This window comes from Oreochromis aureus, linkage group 1 (assembly GCF_013358895.1).
Source record: "Oreochromis aureus strain Israel breed Guangdong linkage group 1, ZZ_aureus, whole genome shotgun sequence".
Lineage (NCBI taxonomy): Eukaryota > Metazoa > Chordata > Actinopteri > Cichliformes > Cichlidae > Oreochromis > Oreochromis aureus.
This window is the reverse complement of record NC_052942.1, coordinates 28522966-28548524: the sequence shown is the minus strand read 5'-3', so window position 1 is coordinate 28548524 and position 25559 is coordinate 28522966. Positions and strand designations below refer to the sequence as shown.

The 25559-nt window shown below is 40.3% G+C and overlaps 1 protein-coding gene across 1 annotated transcript; it reads right to left on the bottom strand.

The window, feature by feature from the left end:
- Positions 1-688: 688 nt before the first annotated feature.
- greb1 (growth regulating estrogen receptor binding 1) lies at positions 689-23932 on the bottom strand. Its single transcript, XM_031730883.2, has 34 exons — positions 23778-23932; positions 17371-17531; positions 17115-17204; positions 16506-16682; positions 16162-16344; positions 14574-14687; positions 14131-14253; positions 13034-13195; positions 12768-12890; positions 10760-10945; positions 10493-10629; positions 9970-10246; positions 9758-9886; positions 9481-9678; positions 9193-9390; positions 8876-9059; positions 8538-8721; positions 8288-8424; positions 7819-8170; positions 7584-7699; positions 7168-7373; positions 6486-7038; positions 6155-6311; positions 5960-6062; positions 5637-5792; positions 5342-5478; positions 5085-5246; positions 4257-4461; positions 3577-3739; positions 3343-3461; positions 2598-2830; positions 2237-2437; positions 1980-2118; positions 689-1606 (listed from the first exon to the last, which is right to left on the bottom strand). The coding sequence occupies exons 2-34, from the start codon at positions 17522-17524 to the stop codon at positions 1443-1445; spliced, it is 5922 nt and encodes a 1973-aa protein (XP_031586743.1). The 5' UTR covers positions 17525-17531; positions 23778-23932; the 3' UTR covers positions 689-1442.
- Between the last annotated feature and the right edge of the window lie 1627 nt (positions 23933-25559).

Genomic DNA, 25559 nt, shown 5'->3' with positions numbered 1-25559 from the left:
TGCCTGCCTCATGCATCCGTGCAGTATATATTTAGTTTTGTTACCCAGGACCAGCTGCCATTGGGGCTTTCATCCTCACTGTGGCTGGTGAAGTCTTCCTCTTCCATGAGATAAATGGCTGCTTCTCAATGAAATGTTCTTCAAGGAGTCTCCAGAAATCTGGAAATATTCCTTACATGTAACAGAAAAAAAATCAATAACGAAGCAGTTAAGTCCTCTTAGATGGCTGATATGTCAAAAAGCTGTGTAGTAGTTACTGATTATTTTAAAGCCATATTTTATGAAAACTTCGTCTTCTGGTATGAAAACACTATCTTCATGACAGTGAAAAAGCACTTCGTAGTGTATCTGGATGAGTCCTTAGACGGTAATGTGTACTGCTGTTTTGAGTGGGCTGCTACTGCTTGGGCAGCAAGTGTTTTGGACTAAAATTATCAACAAGCGTTTTCTGGGAATGGAGTACTTGGGAGGAAATCTGAGAGCATCCACTGCTGCTGTACTATCCTGCTGCTTCAGGTGCTGATCTGATACCACATGACAGCAAAATTATATAGGACTAAAATGTCACCTAGATAGGCTTTAAAATCTTTGTACTTGAAGTATGCACTGGACCAGAGATAGACATACAACATAGCTATTAAAGTTTGCTTTTTGTATAGAGTGAGCCTTTATGTCTCAGGTTTTACATTCAAACACACAGACACAAGTTATTTAAAATGTCTGTACATTTATACAGTTAAAAGCATACAAAATTGTACATACAAAATACAGTCAATTAATGTTTCTTATACAAGTAGAAACAAAATAATCACACAGCCTTCTGGAGCACAAAAAATGCCCTGCATCCGATATAAACAGCTCAGAATTCTTATTCTTGCACACACCGAAACAAATGTATTTTTTACATGATAACAATCTGATGAAATATAATTCAAAATATTTTATATGTAAGAACATACAAGCAAAACAAGCATCTACAAAAATAACCCTACAAAAATATCGACAGAAGCCAGCTATCATGTCACACAAACGACTGCCTCCACGTTCCTTAAAGCTCTCCGTGTTTCCTGCACCTGCAAAGAAGTCTAAACACTGACATTTCATTGAGTAATTCTAAACAACTAAATCTGCAAACAGATATCACAAAAATCAAAAGTAGTAATGTGAGTTACGGAGGCTAGCAACTTTGTTTGAAGGATAAAAATGCCTCTTTCCTGTGCACGTACATTCCCCAGACATCTCAGACAATCAGTATATCTTGCTGAGAACATAAATGTATTTCCAAAACACGAACATTAAACAATTTCATGGAGCAGCACATAAAGCTTAAAAAAACAAAACAAAAAACAGAACAAAAAAATCCCTTTCCTGTTTTTGTTCTGTTTGACAATTAGTAATTTCAGTCGTGTCTACGACAAGCCCAAAGTGCACATCTGCTTCAGTTATATGTGTTTTCCAGTCAGAAAGAAGAGTGGCCGGTCCTCTTTGGCATTGGCAGTCTGGAACTCATCACTGAGCCTAAACCGCCACTCTTCTTCCAGCTCCAACCTGCCCACCGTCTCCCTCAGCGAGCTACGATCTGCGCTGATGACACACAGAGTTGCACCTAAAGCAAGCAGAGAGGAGGGAAAGCGACACTCTTTAACAACAGTGACACAGAGCAAGAAATAATTATCAGACACAACAACGAGAGCATGGCTTCACCTTTTTGAAGTAGTTGCCTGATCTTGATTTTTTTTCTGTGATCAATATAAAGTGTTAGCTACTGACTAATTTGCTCATATTTTGTGGGACTTAATGTAATTTATAACAGTTCTAGCTTTATTGGTATTTGTTTACTTAAGTAGAAGTGAAGAAGGTTGCTGGTCTGATATTCAGAATGATATCAATAATCTGCTCCACACTGCTTTGACTTCTTCTTAAATGAGTCACCTGTAAAAGACACATGCTTATTGTCTATATTTGGTCTGCTGCTGCACCTTTAAGGAAGGTGAACTTCTTGAGGAACCCGGGAGTCACAAAGGAGTCTGCAAAACAAAGGAGGAGTCCGCTGAACAGCAACCCTGCTGTACTGATGTTCACAGAATGAGGTCTGGAACTCACAAAACACACTGTCACCTACAGGAAGGAAGAAGATTAGAGTCTTTATGAAGTGTATGTTGAAATATGATATATCATGATTTTTAAAACCATGTCTACATGTATGTGTAGATGTGGAGTGTGTGTGTCTGTATACCTCAGGTCCCAGGTTAAGGTAGCAGTCCACAGACAGTACAGGGTGTGTGTAGTTCTTGGTGCTGAGTGGAAACAGTTTATGGCTGTTGTGCTGGAGATATTTTTCCAGAAGGAGCTGAGCTGGTGTAGCCAAGAAAAGGTGCTTACTGTCTGGGGCACAGATGTACTGTGAGGGGCTCACAGAGGTGGGAACATCTGTCATCTGGAGACAACATTTTTTGCTTATTAACAATAGCTTGTGAAATTAATAATTTTTTTTATGTAACTGCAGAATGACAAGGAAAAAAATATCAATCGCTATCTGTTGCCCAGTTACGCAGATTGCTAGTTTATGTTTTGATTTTGCTGACTGTGGAAGATACCTTTGTCTTGATAATGAATGTTCTGTATCCTCCAATGGCGATCTGCTTCTTCATGACACTGAAGTTGTTGAACCTGCAGACAAGAAGCCCGGCACTGTGCAGCCTCAGAGTGAAATCGACGTCATGACAGGTGAAGCGGTTCTGGTCGTACTGGACATTCTGACTCCGGTCAACATTTAGGAGGAAGAAGTCATGAAGATGACCTCGAGAGAAGGGTTCCCGCAGTACATTACCTGGTTTAACACAAAGGAAAAAAAGTTAGCGTAAATATTAATTTAAGGCACAAACAAGTTATTTTAAATAGTTGCTTTTTATGCTAAAAAATAATCTCTGATTAGCAAGTTTGTTTGCTGGATGAAGTTAGAAAAATGCTGGAAAATAATGGAAGCAACTGTGATTTGTTTTCTTATATACAATCTTATACAAAAGTTATATAAAGTTGGGTGCACTCGTTGTGCTTTTTACCTCTTCAATATCTTTTTTCACTTTATTTTCAGTTGTTTAAGAGAGACCAAGAACCTGTAACGTACTGCAATTTACCAGATATTATAAAATTTAATAATTTATTAAGAAAATAATATTTTTCAATGAAGAAAAATTAATTTTTGCTTGTATATAATGTCAGTTATAGTGCTTAGAAAAAAAAAAAGAAATAGCCAAAAATCAGTATCAGCTGGTCATAGAAAAAAATCTGAAAAAAAAATATTGCAGTGGTTGCATCTCTACTGCTATGGTCACCACTGACCTGTCAGTCCACGGCTGCTCCACTTCCTGATGCCACATAGACCATAGTGGGATAGGTCTGGACAGGCCTCCATGTGCTGTAGTACCTGTTTCAGTGACACAGCGTGCTCTACTGGGCCACTAAGGAAAACAGAAATCAAACACTGGTTGTGTTAAATCAAACCAGAAACCAACAAACAACAAGTCCTTTAACTCATACGATGAATTATGTTGTAAGTAATTTGTCACTATGTACTTGCGTGCTTCCAGGTCTAATGTGTTCCACATAACACAGGAGTCATCAGCCAGGATGATGAAAGGCCAGACATCACCAGCTGGACCCCCTCCCTCCAAACGTCGGCTGCGTTCCAGCTCCAGGTTGTGATAGGAAAGCTCTTTAATCAGGAAGTGAGCAGCACCTGCGAGTTGGTTTAAAAACTTTAAAACTTGGGTTGACTGTAGCTGAGAACAGCACGTCATCTAATACTTGGAGGGTTGGTGGTTCAATCCCTGGCTGCTCCAGTCTGCATGCTAAGGTATTCTTGGGTAAGATAGCAACCCCAAGTTGCTCGCCATGCATCCATATGAATGCTAGATTAAGAGCACTTAGGCCTAGAAAAAAAGGGCTTGTGTGAAGCTGTGTCAATGGGTGAATGAGGCAAGTCGCATAAAGTGCTTTAAGTGCTCAAGCTGAGTAGAAAACAGCTATATAAGAATAAGTCCACCAATGGTGATGAAGAAGATACTTTTGACTACTGCCTTGTTCCATAAGAAGTCCTCACAGTTGATTGATCTGCATCATAGATTTTACACAGCATGGGCCTCCTCATCCAGGATAAAACTCTCACATTTATTTTGGCTAAATTAACTGTCGACCCTCCAGACTATGGAAGACTATGGATAACAGTTTACTTATTACTAACATTAGTAAAATACCTATTCCAGCCCCATTGAAGACAGTGGGCAGCACCAGCATGATGTGGTTGGGCCAGTACTTTTTGTAGACTGCCATCTCATATTCTTTGACCACCAGGATATGTAGATGAGAGGCTCCATCCATGGCGTGGTACAGGTTAAACAGACCGTGCTCATGACGGCCGGTGGTTGGGGTGAAGATTGGACTCTTGATGCAGTCTGGGCTCTGGGAAAGTAGGGGAAAAATAAATTAAATAAAAATAATGCTATTAAAAAGAAAATTGTTATTTTTAACATGAATTTTATTAATAAAAATCTGTATTACTATGTCGAAAAATAAGTTAAAACAATGCATGCAGGCTATACTAACAGCTTCCTCAGGATACGCCAGGATTTTATTAAAAAAAAAAGAAGATTATATTGAATTTAAACTCTATTTGAAGTCCAGGTAATGGTCACAGATCAGAGCATTTCTGACTGATGCAAGAAAAAAATCTTGTAATTTCAAACAATACTTTCTCAAACCAGAATCTTTTGTTTACATAATTTTGTGAAAACAAATAAGAACTGCTGGGCTGTTGGGACAATTTTAGCTATTGCTAAGCCAATTGCACCACCTAGTGGAACCACCTGGGTGTTGCACTGTGGCAAACCCCACAAATCGAAATGGTCAACAAAAACAGCGGATGAAAATGTTCATGGAAGCAGACAAGGCAAAGAATTCCTTTTAAATCTTGACACACAAAACTTCTACTTCTCTATTATAATTGCCGCCTTTTTCTTGATGTGAGGTGAACAGAAAGGGGAACATTTATTTTCAATGATCAAGTTAAATGATCAAGAACATACCCAGTCAGAAGTGAGCGGCAGCCGCATGCTCTCCAGTTGGCCTCCAGGTTGGCTGAAGCTGAAGTAGTGTTCTTTAGACTTTGGGATGATGAAGTAGAGCTGGATCTCTTCCCCAAGCAGTAGATGAGTGAATGTGAAAGCATGCAGTGTTGACTCGCACATCTAAATTATGATTAGAGACAACTGTCATGTTTACATTTCAAAGATAGTTTGAGTGGGATTTTTTAACTCTGTCTGCTTGCATGTACTGTCCTGACCTGGTATCTAGAGTTGAAGCCCAGGTATTGATGACACTGTTCGCAGTGATGATACGTGTTGTAGGCTGCATACTTAGACAACTTTATCCTAGCTGTCCGCCGACGTAGGTACACATCTTCCTTTCGCACAGGATTTCCTGGAGAACAAACAACCAAAGGCAGATAAGGACCAAAAAACAAAATACAAAAGTAACAGGTAGCACAGCGACAGGTGATATTCATACTATGCACATATAGTTTTGGCTTTGTGTTAATATATTGATAAATAGATCAAGTTTTTTCCGGCTTTACTTACCTTCAGAATTGGATTTATATCCAGGGCAGTATATGGTGCTGATGTCATCATATTTGGAGTCGTGGATGGTGTAGTCGAAAGGCATCGTCCTCACAATCTCTGGGTTGGGCCAGGGAGCACTGGCTGGATGGTACTGCACTCCCTCTGTCTGGGAATCTGAACACATAACATTTACAAATGAATACATTGAAAACAGGTTTATGTACAATCTGTACTGATTATTTAATAAATACTGACAGATACGATTTTATGATCCAAACAGCGGCAAAAACAGCAATATTAAGAATCTAAAAACTGGTGAATGCTACAGCAAATGCACTGACTGCAGTTGATGTCTTCTTCATCGTAGATATCCACCTCCATCAGTCTGATCAGCATGCGCGACAGAATGCCCAGGAAGTGCAGGTATGCTCCTGTCTTACCCACCTGACGTCAGAAAACAACAAAGGTAAAATAATGTAAATATAAGGTACAACATATGCTCGAGTTTGAATGAAACAAATAAAAACAGAAATCACCTGTGGGGGGCCACTGAGCAGCAACCTGCGAGGGTGGAAGTTGTCACTTCGGCCTTCTGTGCGATTGCTGCTGTCCATGTGGTACGAGCGAGGGACCGTCCACTGACGATAATAAAGTGACTGCTCTGTACATGTCATCATTTTACTCAGCAAAGGCCTGGACACAAAATACAAGATTGATCACTATTTTTGACCCCCAAAATGTCACTGTGGAATATTTTTTAGACTCTTTTCCACTTTGAGTATCACTGTTCTATATGCTTAATGTTCATATGAAAAACATGGAAATATACGCGCATATGTGTTATAAATTGTTGTATATGTCCCCTACCTGAAGCTGCTTGCCCATGCAACAGACATGTGTGGCAGGAATGAAGTACATCGTGGAAGCCCGCTGCTGTCACTTGCAGTAATGACGTTGTAGAGGGCATGAGGCAGGAGCACAGAAGGTGGCCGACTCGCTCCTCGTGCCCAGGAGCAGCTCGGATGAGGCGAGGAAGCTCGTGGAGAGGACGAGCCGGATGATGTTGATTTAGAGCGTATTTGCATTTGGGAAAGTAACGGTTGTTGAGGGGGTATTTGAAGGTAAGGTTGAGGATTTGTTTGAGATAACAGCTGAATTTGAGTCTGGGACTGCAGCTGGGAGATCTGCTGAGACTGCGAATAACATGGAGCATAAGGTTGCGTTTGGGACTCTGGTGCAGTTTGAGGACATGGAAAAGACTGAGAGGAGAATTGTGGCTGAAGTTGAGTCTGTGATTGTGAGGAAGATTGTATGGCATCCAAGGCCACTTTCTCAACATTTGGAGAGGTGGTGCTTTGAGCAGGGTTGAGATCCAGAGCTCCACTATCTGGGCATGCCTGGAGTGGCTGGCTGGGCTCCCCTAGAAATACCAGGCAGAAGAAAAGATATAGCACTTTTGCTTTAAATAAAACAGCATTTATCATTTTGTCAAACAAAATGAGTTTATCTATCTCTTTAGATATGAAATATAGATTTTGTGAAATCTTACCATTATCTTGTCCTTCCTCCTCTTCATTGTCAGTACTACTGAGTTTTTCAGCATCGCTTTCGAGCAGGTCACTTCCTGATCCAAGGTTTTGTGGTGGTCGTGACTCTTTCTTCACTAGATAAGCAGCCAGTCCCAACTCTTGTTCAAGCGTGGTACGCTGCAGGTATGAGCAGCTTATCACTCGAAGGTCACAGTACTTTAGCGACCTGTTGAAAGAATGACCTCTCTGCTTAAAAATGCTCAAAATGACAACTATGACAGCTTTTTTTGGCTGTGATGCAAGAAAATGTGGGGTTATACCTTTTTAATCTGTTAAGGCCAAAACAGGAAGTAACACTAACACTATTACGAGAACAAAGGTGAATATTGTCATGTCAAAAATCAGGGAGCGATGAATAAAATTCAAGTGAGCATACCTGGGAAGTGACTCTCCTAATGGCTCAGCCCCTGAAAGGATCAGGATGCAAGGAAGGGCTTCCAGCTCCAGGTAGGTACGAGGAACCCAGTCAGCATCCTGGATCTTCAACCATTTCTACATGAAACAGAAGGACAAATCAGACTACATGCAGCTTTCGATGTACCTGAGAATTTTTTGTAGTTCTCTGCTGGTGAAATCATCTATAATATATTTCTGAAGAATTACTACCCCACCTTGATCTGATCTGTAAAGGACTGTCCAATATTCAGATCCTGTTTGGGATTCCCCAGTATGATTTCGAAATTCTCCTCCAGACCCAGCTGCTTCCTCACTCTGGACAGCCGTTGGTGGGCCCACGCTGCCAGAGCCAAAGAGGGGATTCGCACAAGTACCATGTGACCATGATGGGCTGGACACTGCTGTGCAGCATTGACCAGTGACTGTACAATTTCCATGGTCTCCACTGAAGTGTGTTTTTGGAGATTGTGGGAACGGTTGAACCTTCCTGACACAGCCATCAGAGCAACACAGTAGTGCTGGATCAAAACTGTGGTCCGGATCACAGCACTGTGCAGCTTTGGAAACCTGGAAATCAGAGACAGAAATAACATAAAGCCTTCTTGCTGTATTCTTGATATCATTTTAAACTCTTTTTTTAATCATACAGTGTTTATGTTGATTTAACACATGTGAGTGCACAACCTTTCTTCCAAGGTAGCTGCCATGCTTTCAAATGAGGGATCATAACGCATCAGAGGCAGGCTGCTCCCTGAATGAGTCGACTCCAAAAGCTCTGACACACCAAAGTACCGTGTCCTCTCATGATACAGGTCCACATCCTGTATACACGCAGCCAACAGATTTAGCAACTTGTATGAACATATAGGCATTGCTAGTCTAAAAATGTTCCCCTCAAAAGAGAATATCAATCACACGGAAAATTGAATCTTACATTACTAAATGCAGACGGCCAGTGGATCTCGTTGTAGGGACTGATGCGGGTGCATTGTGTCTGAAGAGCAAAGGGAAACGAAGTGACGTGTAGAATCAGGATGTTTGTAGCATCTTTGACTTGTCGGGAGTTTAACAGTTGGTCCACAAGACCCAAACCACTATCTGAGCTGCTGTAGGTTGCACTGAGAGTGTTAAAGAGGGACAAAAGGGAAGAGATCCAAAGAGACTGAGTAAACACACTTGATTTGCTCTTGTTGTACCAGTTCTGATACTGATAAAACAATGACAACTGAAAACAATAATCATCACATTTTTCTTTTTACTTTGCATACAAACCTGCTAATATCCCAGTGGGCATGGTCGTGGACCAGGATGTAAAGTGTGTACGAGTTACTGTATGCTTCCCGGATCAGGCTGTCAATACGTGCCTGAGCGCTGTGGTCCATCTTGACCACATAACGTTCAGCCTCTCTGTGAGACACACATGCCTGGTCTAAACTGCCAAGCTCCTGCAGAACACCTGACAAATACAGGGCAACATCAAATATGTATAGGAACAAACACGTTCATTCAGATTCTTTTGATTGCATTTTTTTTTTAAATAAAAGAAGAACCACGAACACGATTGCTGGCAAAAGACATATGTGACTAACCAGAGCTCCAGAGGTGGAGAATAGTCTGCTGAAATGTAACCTCAGAGGGCGGGACAAGGATGAGGAAGCTGACCCTGTCAAAGGAGCCAAGGTCTAGGTTCTGTGTGCTGGAGTCGGCTATAGCACAAACATGGGACAACAGCTTTCTAGCCACTGCCAGCTGGATGGGACGCACCTCTCGCCAATCAACAGAGTATTCTACACAAATACAAAAACAAATTTTAGGCCATGTCACTTGACTCTGATGTATCCACTTACTGTATCCACTTTAAGTCATGTGTGCTTTACCTGAACAGGTGTCTTTGGTACTTGAAGCTGTGTCTTTTGGGCTGTCTTTTGAAAGGTGTGTATGGGGGTCCTTTGGACTGTGTGTGACTCTGGGACTTTTATTACTCCTCTCCTCAGCTGATTCTTGGCTGCTGGATAAGGGAGATGGCTCATTGCTGTCCAGAATGGCATTGTCCAGAAGGGAATCTATATCACCATCTGCAAAACATAAAGCCGCACAACAAGTTAGGAAACAATCACTATAACAGAGTAACAGGTCACAGATAGAGAGACACACCTTGTCCGAGGGAATTGCAGTAGTGGATGAGTTCTTGTGCAACACCAGTGGAGAGCTGATGGGCAATTTCTTTCAGACCCTGACTGGGAGAGAACATACTCTCTGCCAAGGCACGACACTGGTGCTTACCTACAATACAAGCACACAAAGACGATAAGGACCACATTTTTCACATACAGAATAAAGGCATATACTAAAAATACCGATCCCACCTGTAACTACCACACAGGACTGTGTTTCCTGTCCTGGTGCAGTGACAATGATGACCACATAGTTGGTGTTTTCAAGCCGTCCTTCCATTAACCTGCTGAAAGTTAGCTGGAGGCCTTGAGCCAAAGATCCTACATCCTTCCCCAACACTACCACGCCCTCGCCGTAAGATGATGCAGCCAGCTGGGCAAGCCAGGGAAGCTGGTTGGGGGTCAAGGGTTGTGGGCTTTGTGAGGGCAAAGACAGATACTGGGGGAGCCCAGGCAATACAGGGGGGATCTGGAGACAGAGTAAGGCGGAAACTTTGTTAATTTATTGTCATTATCTTTTCTGTAATCTTTTTTCTCAAATATTGTGCATGAAAAGGTTATTAATATTTGCTTCACTGTACTAAACAGCTGAAAGGAAAGCTGTGGTGTTGTGAAGTGTTTAAAAAGCCCTGTAGATATGTACCTTAAAGTCTCCTTAATTCAAATGTATAACTATAAAATTATTTGTTTATTTTTATTTTTTGCTGCGTCTGACCTCTATGCCATAGTGCCTCCCTGGGGTTCCAGTTGTTTGAGGTTGCTGGTACTGTCTGATCTCACTGAGGTGGGACTCCCTCCAGGATCTCATGAATATTTGTTCCAAGTCCTCAACCAGAGGCACCTGGTCAGACCCTGGAAATAGAGGTGAGAAACAAAACTTGACATTTATTCATTTAAAACAGTTTAGCAAGTAAAAAAGCCACAGTTTTGATGAACTACTTACTACAACAGTGTGTTTCTGAAATAAAGATTGTATACTTACCAAGCTGAACAAGGTAATAGACAGTGAGCAGAATCTGCATCTCAGTGGACAGTGGTTGAATGGGTGATGGCCCATAGTGCTGGTAGACTCTGGGCAGTGTTTGTGAGCTCAGATAACAGCTCTGAAGTAGAGAACTGACAAGTACATCACTTACACTGCCAGTCAGCTGAGGAAGAGGGCCATGACCTGCACACATAAAAAAGTGCACAGATAAAATAAAGGAAAATATAGACATAACGGAGAATGAGGGAGAATGAAACTTAAATGGAAATAGGATGGGAAAAATGTAATTCAGTTTTATTTAGATACAATTCACAACAGTTGTCTCAGGTTGCTTCATATTGTAGTGAAAAACCCAACAATATTAGAAAGAAACGTCAACACACAACCCCCTATGAGCAATCACAGTAGGAAGGAAAAACTCCTTTTTAACAAGAAGTAATCTCTAGCAGAAAAAGTCTCAGGGAGGGGCAGCTGTCCACCGCAACCGGTTGGGGGATAAAGAGAAGGGCTCAGACAGAGACAGGACAAAAGACACACTAAGACAGAGAGCCAGGGTATAATCTGTGAATGGTTAAATACAGTAGTGGTGTATAAACACAAAGAGGGTTAAAAAAAAGATGAGTGAAGTGCTGGGAAGTCCCCCAGCACCCAAAGCTTATTGCAGCATAACTAAGGGATGGTTCAGGGTCACTTGATCCAGCCCGAACTATAAGTTTTATCAAAAAGGAAAGTTTTAAGACCCATCTTAAAAGTAGAGAGGGGATCAACTGAAGATGTTTCAGGGTGTTTTTAGAGCAACCTGATAATCATGAATTACAATAGCCCTACACAGAAGTAATGAATGCATGAAGAAAGATTTTTAGGGTCGAGTACAGTAACTTCAGTTTTGTAATAATTTAAAATGAGTGAAATATAGGTCATATGGGTCTTCATATCTTAAAGGCTTGTATGTATGTAAAATAGTAAGCATTTCCTGAAGTAATACATTAACAGACAAATGCAAATGAATAAAGTTGTTGGTGCAAAAAAGGCAAAAACTGAATGCAAGAAAAAAGGAAAAAATAGAGATAGGTGACCTATGTATTTGCATTTTTCTTCAGTTATCACAATGACGTCTGTAAGCTGGTTTAGGCAGGCACCTCGTACTCTTTGGCCTCACACAGACTAAACTGGGCCAATTTATCGATTTACATTGCAGATTTTCTCACCTCTACCTCGGGCATTTCAATACTGGTGCTGTCCTGTATCAAAGCCTGTTATTTCAACTAATCTACTGCTCCAGCACCCACAAGAAGGCTCCAGCTGTTGATTCGTCCTACATAACTCGCAACCTCAGTCTTACTTTTTGGCAGACTGGAAGACTTGGATGGAAATACTGTGATGGAAGGAAACAAATATTTAAAAAACACAACAGATGGTAAGATGCTGGCTGGCGTGGTGAAAGGCAGATAGGTAAAATTTAGTGAAAACACAAAGTTAAGTTTACAGAAAACAAAAAGGGGCTAAAAGGGTGGAGGGGAGGCTGACCAACACCATCAGGTGTTGGCTGGGCTCTGATCCATGAGGAGGGGCAAGCTAAACTAGCCTTTGACTAAAAAACTCACGTGCAAGAAAAGCTGAGTTCAGCTGAATGGAAAATTATGATGAAATACAAGCTGGATGTGGACTCTGTCACAAATCCAAATAATCTTGTGAAACCTAACAGCATGTTCTCTTACTCAAGTGTAACACATTCCTAATTCATGAGTCCATGAGGACCTGCTTGGGTCTGAGTGACATTGATTACATCATCAGAGGCAAGCTCCTTGCAGACATCTGCATGTCCTCCAGTTTATTGTGACACTGCAGTAACTACACTACAAGGACACCAGCAGATCATTTTATCCAGGCAGACTAAAATAAATAATATAAGAACTACTACACATTCATAGCATCCACAGTTGACCAAGTGTGAGCACAATCCCAGCGTTAGTAAGGCAGAGTAGCTCTCACTCGAATTTCTAACCTTTGAAAATGACAGGTTGCAGTCTGCAGGTTTGCAGCAGCTGATCCGGAACTATTACTGGCACCTCTGGGGGAGAAAGTGGTGTTGAGATCCACTGCGATGAACCCTGCTGGGCTGTAGTCTCTGCATACAGAAGGAAAACAAGGAAAATACAAATATTTAGACAGAAAAACACACAAACAGATCATACAACACACAACTGTCTTGTTGATACATTTATAGAGTCATAGTAAAAGTAAAATACAGTCTATTTTTCCTGATTGTACCTGCTCTGGAGCCGTTGGTGGCGACAGAGGACACTGATAATGTTGATGAGGCCAATGAAGATGGTGGCGTCTTCGCGGTGCTCTCTGGCAGATTGCTGGTAGATGATTCAGGTGACCAGCCCTTGTGCCTCTTTTTGGGGGGCCCAGTATTTAGATGTACCCCTGAAAGATGAATAGAAATAAAAATAAAAAGAGCTTGACACACTCAATTGGAATATAATTACATTTAAATCTATAAATTGCACCACTTTCTCATTTTTTCCAGATGCACAAACTCTACTTCTCCGACATGTTTTGACAGTTAATTTGTTAAATTAGATTTTTTTTCTACAACTCAGGTTGTTTTAGGATTGATTTTCTGTAAAACATCGAGTAATCTTGGTCAGTGCCACGTGATACAAACCAACAGAACATATACTCTGTGATTTTTGTTAATCCAACAACAACAAAAAAAAGAATTGGATCTTAGTCATGCATCAACCTGTCTTTTCCTCTACAGTTTCTGTTGTAATACTGTAATATGGGGGACACATAAAAGGCCCACTTGTTAAAAGGACCATGAAAAAACAACACTGACAGGAAGGAAGCTTTTCAATAAGAGAGAAAGCAGGAAAAAGAAGATGAGACGGGGTATTTTACAGCCTTGGTTTATGGAGGTGACAGACTGAAGCAGAGGGAGGGCGAAAGGCAGAAAGACAGACAGAAGAAAAAGGGGATGTAGAAGTTTAGTGCCTGAAGTGCTGGCAAATGAAAGCAGGGAAAACAAAAGACATCCCTCTGCAGACAATGCAGCTGGCTTGCTTCTGTATAGCAGGGGTGTTATAACACACACACTCACACAGTGTTTTGACTGATGGAGGTAGGAGCTCTGCTTTGAGAGGTGAGAGGAAACCCTTGGGAGGGGCTCAATGACAATAGACACAAAACTCACCGTGTTTACATGCACACAGAAGCCAAGAAATCAGATTAAAACAGCAAATTAAAAAATTCTGCAGCACATTACATAAGCTGTGTATGCAACTACTTTATGAGATATTAGATTAGCCTTTAAAACAACATGGAATAAACTGCAGAAGTCACCGGAGTGCACGGTGTACCTGTAGCTGAGGGTCTTCCAGGCCCTGACTGATTTAAAGGTGGATGAGTATTGGAGGGAACAGCCTGGTTGTCATTTATCAGATTGTGGGAGACGTCAGCTGTTTGTGGCTCTGCGTGTGAAGCTGCCATTAGCAGAGACATACAACAAAGTTTAATCAAAATAATCAACAGTAATGACTGAAAACTTTTCATTGAAACTATTTCTGTAATAATTGCATTCACTCTTTACTTTAGCCTATTTAAGCAAAATACAGATTGTCTGTTTACAAATTTTTGATGTGCCAATAACCCTGAGCAGCCTTGTGTGTAAATAAGACTTGCACCCTGGATATGATTAAATTAAATCTTTTTTAATACAAACAAAAAACGATGACAAAAAAACAAAAAGGAACCCAAGAATCAACTTGTCGTTCCTGGAGCTTATCTCTGTATTGTTTGTTACCTGAGTGGCTGCCGGGCGTGTGTGATGGCTGACTCAATGCTAGATTTGGTGGCTGTTGATCTGGTGTCGATTGGCCTTCTGAGAGGGTGGGTCCCAACTGTCTCATCCTGCCATCTGATATAGAAAAAATATCACCACTGAGACAGAAATGCAGCAACAAGATGCTGTAACGGCTAGCTTTAAATGTTTGTATGCATCAGTGTGCAGGTGTGCGAGGTTCATGGGAAGACAAAGTGTTCCAGTCATGGTCTGAAAGTTCAGCAAAGTTATCAATACGGCATAATAATAAAGGCATCCTTCTTAAAACTCAGCTCAGGGAGGAAGGCATACTAATAAGCAGTCAGTGAGAGTTACAAGCACATCAGAAAACCATGTAGCAGAAGAGATTAAAAACAGTATCGAGTAAAAACGCAACAGTCTGGGAGACTTTTGTGGGGGATGAGTGAAGATAACTTACTAAACCAGCCAAACACATGAACTTCCTTCACTGGGTTTAACCAAGGTTGGATTATTATTAAACAATACGCAAATAGGAAAAGAGCTTCATCCATGAGCACAACATATATATTCCACACTTCTTAATATCAACACTCCTTCGTGCTTTGAAAACGAGCATTAAGAGATTACTTGACTGGTAATATTGCAGCAATACATACCCCAAGCTCTGATTTTTGTTTTAAAATAAGTCTCACATTTCACTCCTAAACTTCGGGATTAACAAATCACGAAAAAACACAAACGCTTTCACTTCATTAAAGTTCATCAGTAAACTATTATGCCTCTGACTACAGTCTACGCTCTCCAGTATGACCTTTCACTTGTCCTTATGGCTTTGCTACTTATTCACTTGGTTGGGAATACATGAGCCAAAGATTCTACACAATGGATAATTATTTTGAATATGATTTGCTTGTAGATGTTAAATGAATAAAAAAAACAACCCAATGCTGTATATGTACATGACTAAGCTACAGCATTAGCTGTTAGAGTTTGGTCATTGTTTACACTAAAACAAGCATTGGGTGTTTAGTCCTAACAATGCTAACTGAAATATGCAGAGAAAGATTTTCAAAATAAAATCAGACCTTGAGACCTTCTCGTACAGTTAATCAATTTGTCAATAAAACCATCTTTTAGTGGCAATGTTTTTCATTCCCTGTCTTTAAATTGAGCGGAGTAGTAAAAAAACACATATCAAGAGCAATTTTATTTATTCAATGGACTACTACCTGTTTAAAAATAAATACAAAAGACTGACAAAAAGACGAAAGACCACAAATTAAAACAGCAGAGAGCACCTTTTATCTTTACTGCATCATGATGCTATTTAACAGTCCACTTTTTTTCCTGAGCACTTGTTATGTTTAAGAGGGGATAGGGCTCATCTCTGAACTGCTGGAAAATGGTAAACTATATTTCAAGGCAGATGTAGGTTCTGCCCTGTGCTTTATGTTTTTCTTTATGTGAATCCTATTTAATGCAGTGACCTACAGTGTTTAGTCAGTACAATTAATCAAATCGGTGTTTGTGCTACAATCAGAAAGTCAACTTAACTATCTAACTACATTAACATGTGTGCACCTCTTACCATTTCCCCTCCAACAGATGGGAGCCCCTTTGACGAGCAAGCCCTGGCTGTTTCGGTACAGATAGTACTTCAAGTGCTTCTGTTTCTTGGGCTGGGTGTGGAGCTTCAGGTTAATGTGATTGGAGAACTCTGTGAAATAGCGGAAACCTTTCTCTCCACAGCCCATACAGTTTCCTGAGAAACCTGTTGGGGCACCAAAAAAAAAAAAAGATTACAATAAAAAGTATTTTTTGCGCATCCCTACATTCACACAGGCTGAATGGCACAAATGCACTGTTCATTTTCCTCTTTTAGCTGATTTTTTGCTAACAGCACCAATTTCCTGTTTCAGTCTTCTCCCTCACCCAACAGTGCGTAACGACCCCGTTCGTCTGGCAGGAAGCGGCGGTCCACAGCGCAGACCAGCAGGTTCTCAGGAAGAGAAGGAGACTTTACTCCAACCAACATGAACCCAGGGGGTACATCCAAGGGATCAGAAGCAAGGGAGGACAAGCGAAGGTCCCTGCCCGCTTGACAAAAGCCTGTGGAGTTGAAAATCAGGATAGAAAAGTGATTTTCAGTAAATGAATAGGCAGTCATTGACAGTCCAGGGTGTAACCTGCGCTTCATCCGATGACAGCTGGAACAGATTCTGCCGCCACACATCCCTTAATTGGATAAGTGGTCAAGTAAATGAATAAATGGGTAGTACATTTTTATGGTATTTAATTTTATTAAAGAGTAAATACAAAATGAGACACCAAAGAAAGCTCAACTCAAGAGTAGGTACAAATCCTGATTTTTTTCTCCATTACTTCACCCATCATGTACAACGCATTCACAGAGGAGGTAAACCCTAAAAGGTACATCACCTTGTCACTGTTCCAGCTCCGAATCCTATTTATAGTCACTATCTTGCACATGTATTCCTGAGACTGTATGTTTATTGGTTTTATATGTGTATGTATACAAACCGTCAGTGGTGCAGCATCCCTCAGGTGGGGGCTTCATCTGGTAGGGTATCGGAGGACTATTAGACTCTGAGCCATCTTCATCGTCTTCATCTGTTTAGCATGTTTGAAGCACAACCAAAATCTTTACATTTTCAGCATAAACAACATGACAAGAAAATAAAATCTAAAGAAACTGAGATTCAGCTGAACATCAGAAAGTCATCAAACCCTCGTGTTGTTCAAAATATCATTTCTCATGACCATCCATAAAACCCACCGTCACGTGCCAGTGGCTGCTCTGTCTCGAGGTATAACTGTGAGAAGACAGGTCGGGGTATTATGGTGTTCGACCTCAGTGATGCCTCAATGGAGTTATGGAGGACCTCCTCAAAACGTGTGGTCCGCAGCTGGCCTGCATAAGAGTTCCCCATTGGTGTCCTGTAAAAACAAAGTGACCTTACCTTGTGATGAACAGCACAGGACAATTTTTCCATGCTAATGGTAGTTTTTTTTAGTTACTTTAGAAAAGGAAACTGCAGGATGGGAAAAAGACCACATGGAAGTTCTGTGATGTTTGTGGTTTCTATGGAAGATCATTATCAGGATGTCCTAAAAACTCGCTGAAAAGTCTTCAGCTAATCCAAAATGCTGCAGCAAGAGTACTGACAGGGACTAGAAAGAGAGAGCATATTTCTCCTGTATTGGCTTCCCTTCATTGGCTTCCTGTTAAATCCAGAATTGAATTCAAAATCCTGCTCCTCACATACAAGGTCTTAAATAATCAGGCCCCATCTTATCTTAATGACCTTGTAGTGCCATATCACCCTATTAGAGCACTTCGCTCTCGCTCTGCAGGCCTACTTGTTGTTCCTAGAGTATTTAAAAGTAGAATGGGAGGGAGAGCCTTCAGTTTTCAGGCCCCTCTTCTGTGGCACCAGCTTCCAGTTTGGATTCGGGAGACAGACACTATCTCTACTTTCAAGATTAGGCTTAAAACTTTCCTTTTTGCTAAAGCATATAGTTAGGGCTGGACCAGGTGACCCTGAATCCTCCCTTAGTTGTGCTGCAATAGACGTAGGCTGCCGGGGATTCCCATGATGCATTGAGTTTTTCCTTTCCAGTCACCTTTCTCACTCACTATGTGTTAATAGACCTCTCTGCATCGAATCATATCTGTTATTAATCTCTGTCTCTCTTCCACAGCATGTCTTTATCCTGTTTTCCTTCTTTCACCCCAACCGGTCGCAGCAGATGGCCGCCTCCTGAGCCTGGTTCTGCCGGAGGTTTCTTCCTGTTAAAGGGAGTTTTTCCTTCCCACTGTCGCCAAAGTGCTTGCTCATAGGGGGTCATATGATTGTTGGGTTTTTCTCTGTATGTATTATTGTGCGATCTACTGTACAATATAAAGCGCCTTGAGGCGACTTCTGTTGTGATTTGGCACTATATAAATAAAATTGAATTGAATTGAATATGGAAGATGATTTCAGAGGAACAGGATTTCAAGACTTCTTAAAAAAATAGCTATATTACATTTTTATCTTTGGTCCAGGAACATGTTTCAAGCACATACAAAGCCTACAAAGGTGACATTCAAGTCTTATTTATCATAAATAGTTAAAAGGCCTCCTTTTAAGATATAATTGATTTTAATGCCCTATGATATCATGATTAAATTTATTCTTTAACACTGTTGAGTAACACACACACACACAATAAAAATAATCAGAAACACATCTAGTCACAAAGAAACACAGGGAGAAACACACACACACGCGCGCGTGCGCGCACACACACACACACACGTCTAAACAGTGGTTACTGGTGGATGGAATCTGTCCAGACAGCATGATATAAAATCAGCTGCACTGACAGAGTCAGGGCACCCTGACCTAGACGCTACTCCCTCCCTCTGTTTTTCTCCTTTCAGCTCAAGTGCATCTCTCTCTCTCTGCTCTCTCCCTGCTTCGTTTCGCTTCTCTACTCTAAAACAGATAAGACTGTTTTTCTTTTTTTTAATGTCAATTACATAATAATACAAAATGTAATAAAACACTGAGTATTTTCAAAAAAGACTTCTGTCAGAACCAAATGTGCTTCAGAGAGAACGAACTGATTCAACACAGAGGGAGAAAAAACAACAAGAAAAAAACAAGGCTGAACAGTAAACACCAACTTAATCCCCCTTCTCTAAACCTCTGAGTGCTCATATACTAGCTGCTACAAGCACAGACACACACAAGCTGCACATTACTGACTGGCAAACCTGGGTACACGAGCCAGCAAATAGTCAGAAACCTGAAGGGTAGATTAATTCTTTTTAAAAAGGCTTGCATGTCAGATTACAGCCTTAAAGCTGAGTAAGTACCTTACACTGTAGTTCTCTAAACCATGAGGCTTATGTACAAAATCTTAAAAGCCAAAATATGACATCCAGTTTTAAATATCATGGTATACGGATTAATGAATAACAGATGTTAGTTTTCTGTCTCAGTTTTCTGTAATTTCGGCTTAAACAAATCGTCTTTAACTTACACTGACATGAACTACCATACCATATAATAAAAACTGCTGTAATTATTTACTTAACTGACCTTTAAAGAGTTTAATATCTTCCCAAAAATTAAACCTGGTTAAACTTTTCCCTAAACATCTATCTATCTGTTAATGGGACAAGTCTTCTCTTGATTTCAGCTTTATTTTTTCATCTTGAAACACTTGTTGGAAAGAGACACACGCGTCCTCTCTCACACATTTCCCATACACATACCTTACCAGTCAACCTTCTGCTTCCACACTTTCATATGTAAAGAAGCAGAGCCGGCTTTTAATGCCTTGCACCGTCTTGTAGAGAGCAGAAGACAAAAAGCCCTGTCATAACACAGTCGGGACTGAGAGGAAGTAATCACACCTTCTACCAAAGTGCAGTCTGATCTTTTTACAACCACAGAAAGAGACAGCGGGGAGGGAAATGGAAGGGAAAGCAGATTAAAGCAGAGAGGTGCACTCCACCTTTTACTGAATCTTAACCAAAATCCTAAACTTCAAATAGGCAAATGCTGTCAGTCCAAGGAAACTGAATTGGCTTTCCCTTGAGCTGTGTGGTGTGGTTTTGTAGCTACTTGTTAATAAAAAGTGGTTCCTTGTGCTATTACTTCAAAGAGAGATTTTCTTCACATATTGTTATGGGACACTCCGATTTAAAAAGACTCAAAGCATACAAAGCACTGACAGTAATCTTCTTCTGGGACTTGTATTGTTCAATAAAAATGCCCCCATCTTTAATCTCTAGCTGCACATCTAAGGAGCAAGACATGCAGATTATTTACTTAAGTAAAAGTGCCAACACAATGCAAAATCTTGCTAAGCATTAGCAGCAACATTATTGCAGCATTAATGCATTTTACTGTTGTAGATGCTTTTGTTTCAGACACTTTTGATCATGTGACATACTTTTCAGTATAGCAGTGCATCACATGCTAGAAGATCATTGTATGTTTGTAAAAAGAGATCCAAATATCTCTAAACAGTCCCCTTTTTATCAGCTCAGAAACATTTTGTTGTCACGATTTTGTGACAATGCAGTTTACAGTTAATGCAAATGGGGTTTAACATAGTTTTTATATAAAAAGAATAAAAACATTTCCAGATGGGATAAAGAAACGTGAAATTTGAAGCTGCTTCTGTCATGTACTCGAGTATGAGTGTAAAATATCTAGGTAAAGGACAAATAGTCTAGTGCTAGTGCTATAGTTACATTCTATTATATTACTTCTGTACTCTTACTGTTATAGGTCCTAAATTAATTCTTTTTACTACATGTTACGAGCAAAACCCAGAGATCACTTACACATGAAGGAAGACATGCAGCCGAGATGACAGAAATTATCTCTAAACTAAAACTTTTAAGGAAGCTTTGTTGATCTTTTCTCCTCCCATCTCCCCCACCTTCCTCTCTCCTTGGCATGGAAGTGGGAGATCCTTTCATGTCTCCACCCCCCCCACCACCACCCTTCCCTTCTTCTCTTTCTGCCTCTGTTTCACCCTGGGGAGAGAGGCACTATTGTGGTGGTTTATGACCTCTTGGACCCTGTTCCCACTGCTGGCTTCAAACACAGCACCTCACACATACAAACCTGCAGTTAGGATCCTCCCAAAGCCCTGAGCACCACGCAATCCACACACTGCACTTTGCCACCAGTACATTTATATTGAGAACTTCAACACTTGTAAATAAATGGATGTAGCTGCCTTTAAATAACAAATGAAGAAGATGAGCTCTATTTGTTTATTTTTATTTTTTTAATTAAAAACAACAACAACACACATCTCATGAGTTCCTACTTGCTAATATATGCAAACTTTCATACACATGCTGACTTTTGAGGGCATGGATGAATTTGATTGAGAGACGTCTCATGACCGTGAGGTCAAAGGGGAGTTCAGATAACAATGTTTAGCTAAGGCTTTGATGTGGCTTATACTTCTTATACACATGTGCACAAACATGCACAGTCACACACACATACACACACACACGCACATGTAGGCACTCACGCATGCTCTCTCATAGGCTCTAGCTCAGCTGACACAAAAGGCTTGTCTTGAGGGGTGAAAGGTCATCCCGGGGAGGTCAGATAAGAACCCCAGGCTCTTTCTCCGTTGGCCAGGCGCACATACCAGCCACACACAAACACATGCAGTAGCTTTTCTTTCTTTATGTTCAGTCAGACATGAGGGGTTGCAGTCTCCACAGACTGCAAATATACAGCCATAAATCTTTGACTTCAGAGGACATTACATCAATATACATTAACTTTCTGAAGACTCTAAATTCAACTTTTAATTGCTAACTGGAACCTAACTTTGAAACATGTCCTCAGCTTTCTATTTAATGATTTACCTCATGGATTTTTAAAAATGTGTTCCTAGAAGGAAGTCATAGCCCATGTTTAGATTCCTGTAAGAAAAAATACCTGAGCCACACACATAGGATATCACTACATAACAGTTCCTGTTAATGATCCTGTTAACACTGTTGGTCATATACATATATTCAGCTAATTGTGCATGTGACTGTGTGAGAGAGATAAGACGATGAGGCAAAGGAATGTCGAGCACTGTCAGCTGCTCAGTACAGCATGTCTTTCGGCACCAAACAACAGAAATAGAAAAGAAAAAAACCTCCAGCTTTGCAGATGCTCTGTGAGCACTGAGCCAAAGCCTGCCACATATGTAATGGGAAGTCAATAATACACACACAAAAACACACAAGCGGACCTTTAGATAGGTCCATAACTGACCGCTGACCCATAGTAAATGCTTTCATTCACACTTTGCTCAACTGACACTGAATCGATGGTAAGGGAGCCAACTGGCCAACTGGTCAGGCAACTCTTCAGCCAGCCATTCAAGCAGCCATCCACACATTGCACTGGGAAGGCACTCAGCTCAGCCAACCCTTCACCTTTGCCAACACAAAGATATCCAATCACTGAAACTCTATAAGCAATTTTTCACTGATGTTTCTTTCTAAACATGCCTACATGTACATTAATTTTAAATTAAAACACAACACAAACAAGAATGCTGTATATCTGTTACAGGACATTGCATCTGACAACATACAGTACACAATACATCTGTTGGAGTTTGTGCAGAAAAATAAATAGCTGGAAGGGACTACAAAGCTCCAACTCCCTGAATTTTCAGTGTCTGCTACGCCTGCTGCTTCGCTATCTCACTCAGCGTCCTTGAGCAGTTTTTGTTTCTTCTGCTCTCTCTATCATGCATGACTCCAGGGAAACTTGTGTTGTCTACATGCATGCAAAATCAGTATGAACCTGCACCTTGCGATTTAAAACATTTTAGCTGCAGGATGGCTTACAAAGTGACTAAAATCCCATTCCCCAAATAATATTTGTGTCATTTATTCTGTATCAAACCTGAGTTTAGCTACACATTACACCTAACATGAAATAAATTTTCATGACACAAAAAATATTGATGTAAAGGCTGTAACGACTGTGTTTAAGGACCTAAAAGAAGATAAACAATAGGCAATTTTCAAGACAGCACATGGTCTGTTGACACATCTAGATAGATAATAAACAAAGTAACATAACAGGAGTTTAAATGTCTCAACAAGTAGGCATCATTATTAATTCATCTGACAAACTGCAGCCCAAATAAAATTATTTTATTAGTCAAATTGACATTTCGAAGATATCAAATTAAATTAAGACGTGAGTTTGGAAAATGAGGTCAGACCTTATGAGAAACTTTTTCATTACATTGGTACAGTAGGAGAAGGGGACAAACTATCTGCACTAGCAAACAAAACTAAATCCTAAAATTTGCTGCCCCAGCTTTTATAGGATGCAACCATGAATACGAAATCAAATAAGATATGGATCTATGATTAAGCTGCCAACCCAAATCCTATATTACACAGACAGCTGTCTCACTATTAAATAAATACAAATGTAAAAGGTTAAAGGCACATACACCACGGGGGTTTCAAGCAAACAGTCACGACACAGCGCCACAGCTCATACCCACTCTGTTATTACAGCATCATCTACAACCGAGCTGGCAGAGAATGTTTTTCATCAGCAAGAAACCCAAAAAGATAATGTGTCTACAGAAATAACACCAAAAAATAAACTGGCTACTGAGCGCACTTACCTCTACGGTTCAGCGAGAAAAATCGAGCAACTACTCTTCAAGAAAAGCTTGCAAGCTGATCTGGTGTTGTGTCACCATGTCTCCGGTGCGAGACCTACAGCGGGACTGGGGATCGCGCGTGTCATCACCTCTGATCCTCCGCATGGAAAGGTCCCCCCTCCCCCTCCCTCCTCAACAATGGTACAGTCCGACTGCGAGCGCTTGCCTTTTTCTTTCTTTCTTTTTTTCCTAATTCATGTTCATGACTTCAAAAGCCACAAGATATCATTGCTCTGTTACTGTATTATTATTATTATACGGAGCGGACAACAGTAAAGCTGTGGGAATTTTTTTTTTGCATAAGTTATTTATCACACAATGAGCTCCCCTGAAAAAAAGAAAATGGTTCAAAATGTTTAGATGGGAATTTTTCCCCCTCGTTCTCTCTTTCTCCTAGCTAGCGATTAAATAATTAGTCAGCCTTGTAAAAATTTCGACAACCAATGAATCCAGTTGAGCACGAAAAATCGTCTCTCCTGTATTAGGAAGAATTTAGTGGACCAATGACTGTGCCAACAAGAACACAAAAAACAAGTAGGTGCATTTCTGTTATAGGTACTGGTATTTATTTGATGCTTCAAGACTCTTTAATTCACCAACAATATCAACGTTTGACATCTTAATGAGTCACGTTACTTTGATTATTAACGTCAGTTTTCATGACATGGTGCTGCAATTTACGCGACATGCCAGTTAAAACATGGTCACTGGGACACAGTCAAAATTACATTTTCTCAAGAATATGTATGCTGTTTTAGAGGTTAGGATAAAAAACGTCATTAGGCTCCCAAAAATTACTGCATTTATATTGTTTTTTGAGATTCACTGTCATTCTCATAGAATTTTACACTAAACACTCCGCAAAACCCTTAACGGTGTCTCAGATAAATTCACTAAAAGAAGTCTTTCAGGGGTTCAGCATCTTGCTCATCAAAACTTTAATGTGGAGGCCTGGGGATCGAACCACCTACCTTCTGATTAGTAATTTAACCGCTCCTGAGCTATTGCAAAAAATAAGCTTCCCCAATAAATAACGTACCATTAACAGTTGGTAAAAAATGCACAAATGCAAAAGTGTACAACTTACACCTAACTTTAATTTTCTTACAGTTCGGCTATTGAACACTAACGTTTGAGGCTCACACAGCAGTCATTTGATAGATCTCTGTCGCCCTCTAGTGGACTAAAAATGAGCTTATAGTGTGAAGCATGAGAGGACCCAGGAATACTGCTAATAATGCACGTTAATCAAAGATGATTGTAACTGTGTTTTTTAAACATACTCATATTTATCTCAAAATAAAAAAATAAAATAAAAACCACATCGTACAGCCAGGGAATGAAACAAATGAGGCAGATTTTAAATTTCCTGCATAAATGTAAATATTAGTCATCTTTAAACAAGCAATATCAAACAAGTGAAGTTTAAGTGAGATATGCAGCACGATATGCAGGAAAAAAATAAAAATGAACTCTCCCCTGAGAGTAAAAAAAGAAAGCTGCGCATCACGTGACCACTCTCTTTGCTTCCATCAACATGGGTAGTAGTGTCCATGTGGGAAAAGCGTATGCCAAACTAGGGAGAGCCACAAGACAAAACCCACCTACACAGCAGCACAAATACTAATTTCTCATTCATCATTATTCCCCCACCATATTCCCCTCTGACACATCAAGTCTCGGCGCTTAAGAAGTAAAACTTCATGTGACAGAAGTAATATTTTTATTTGTCTCATAAGGATA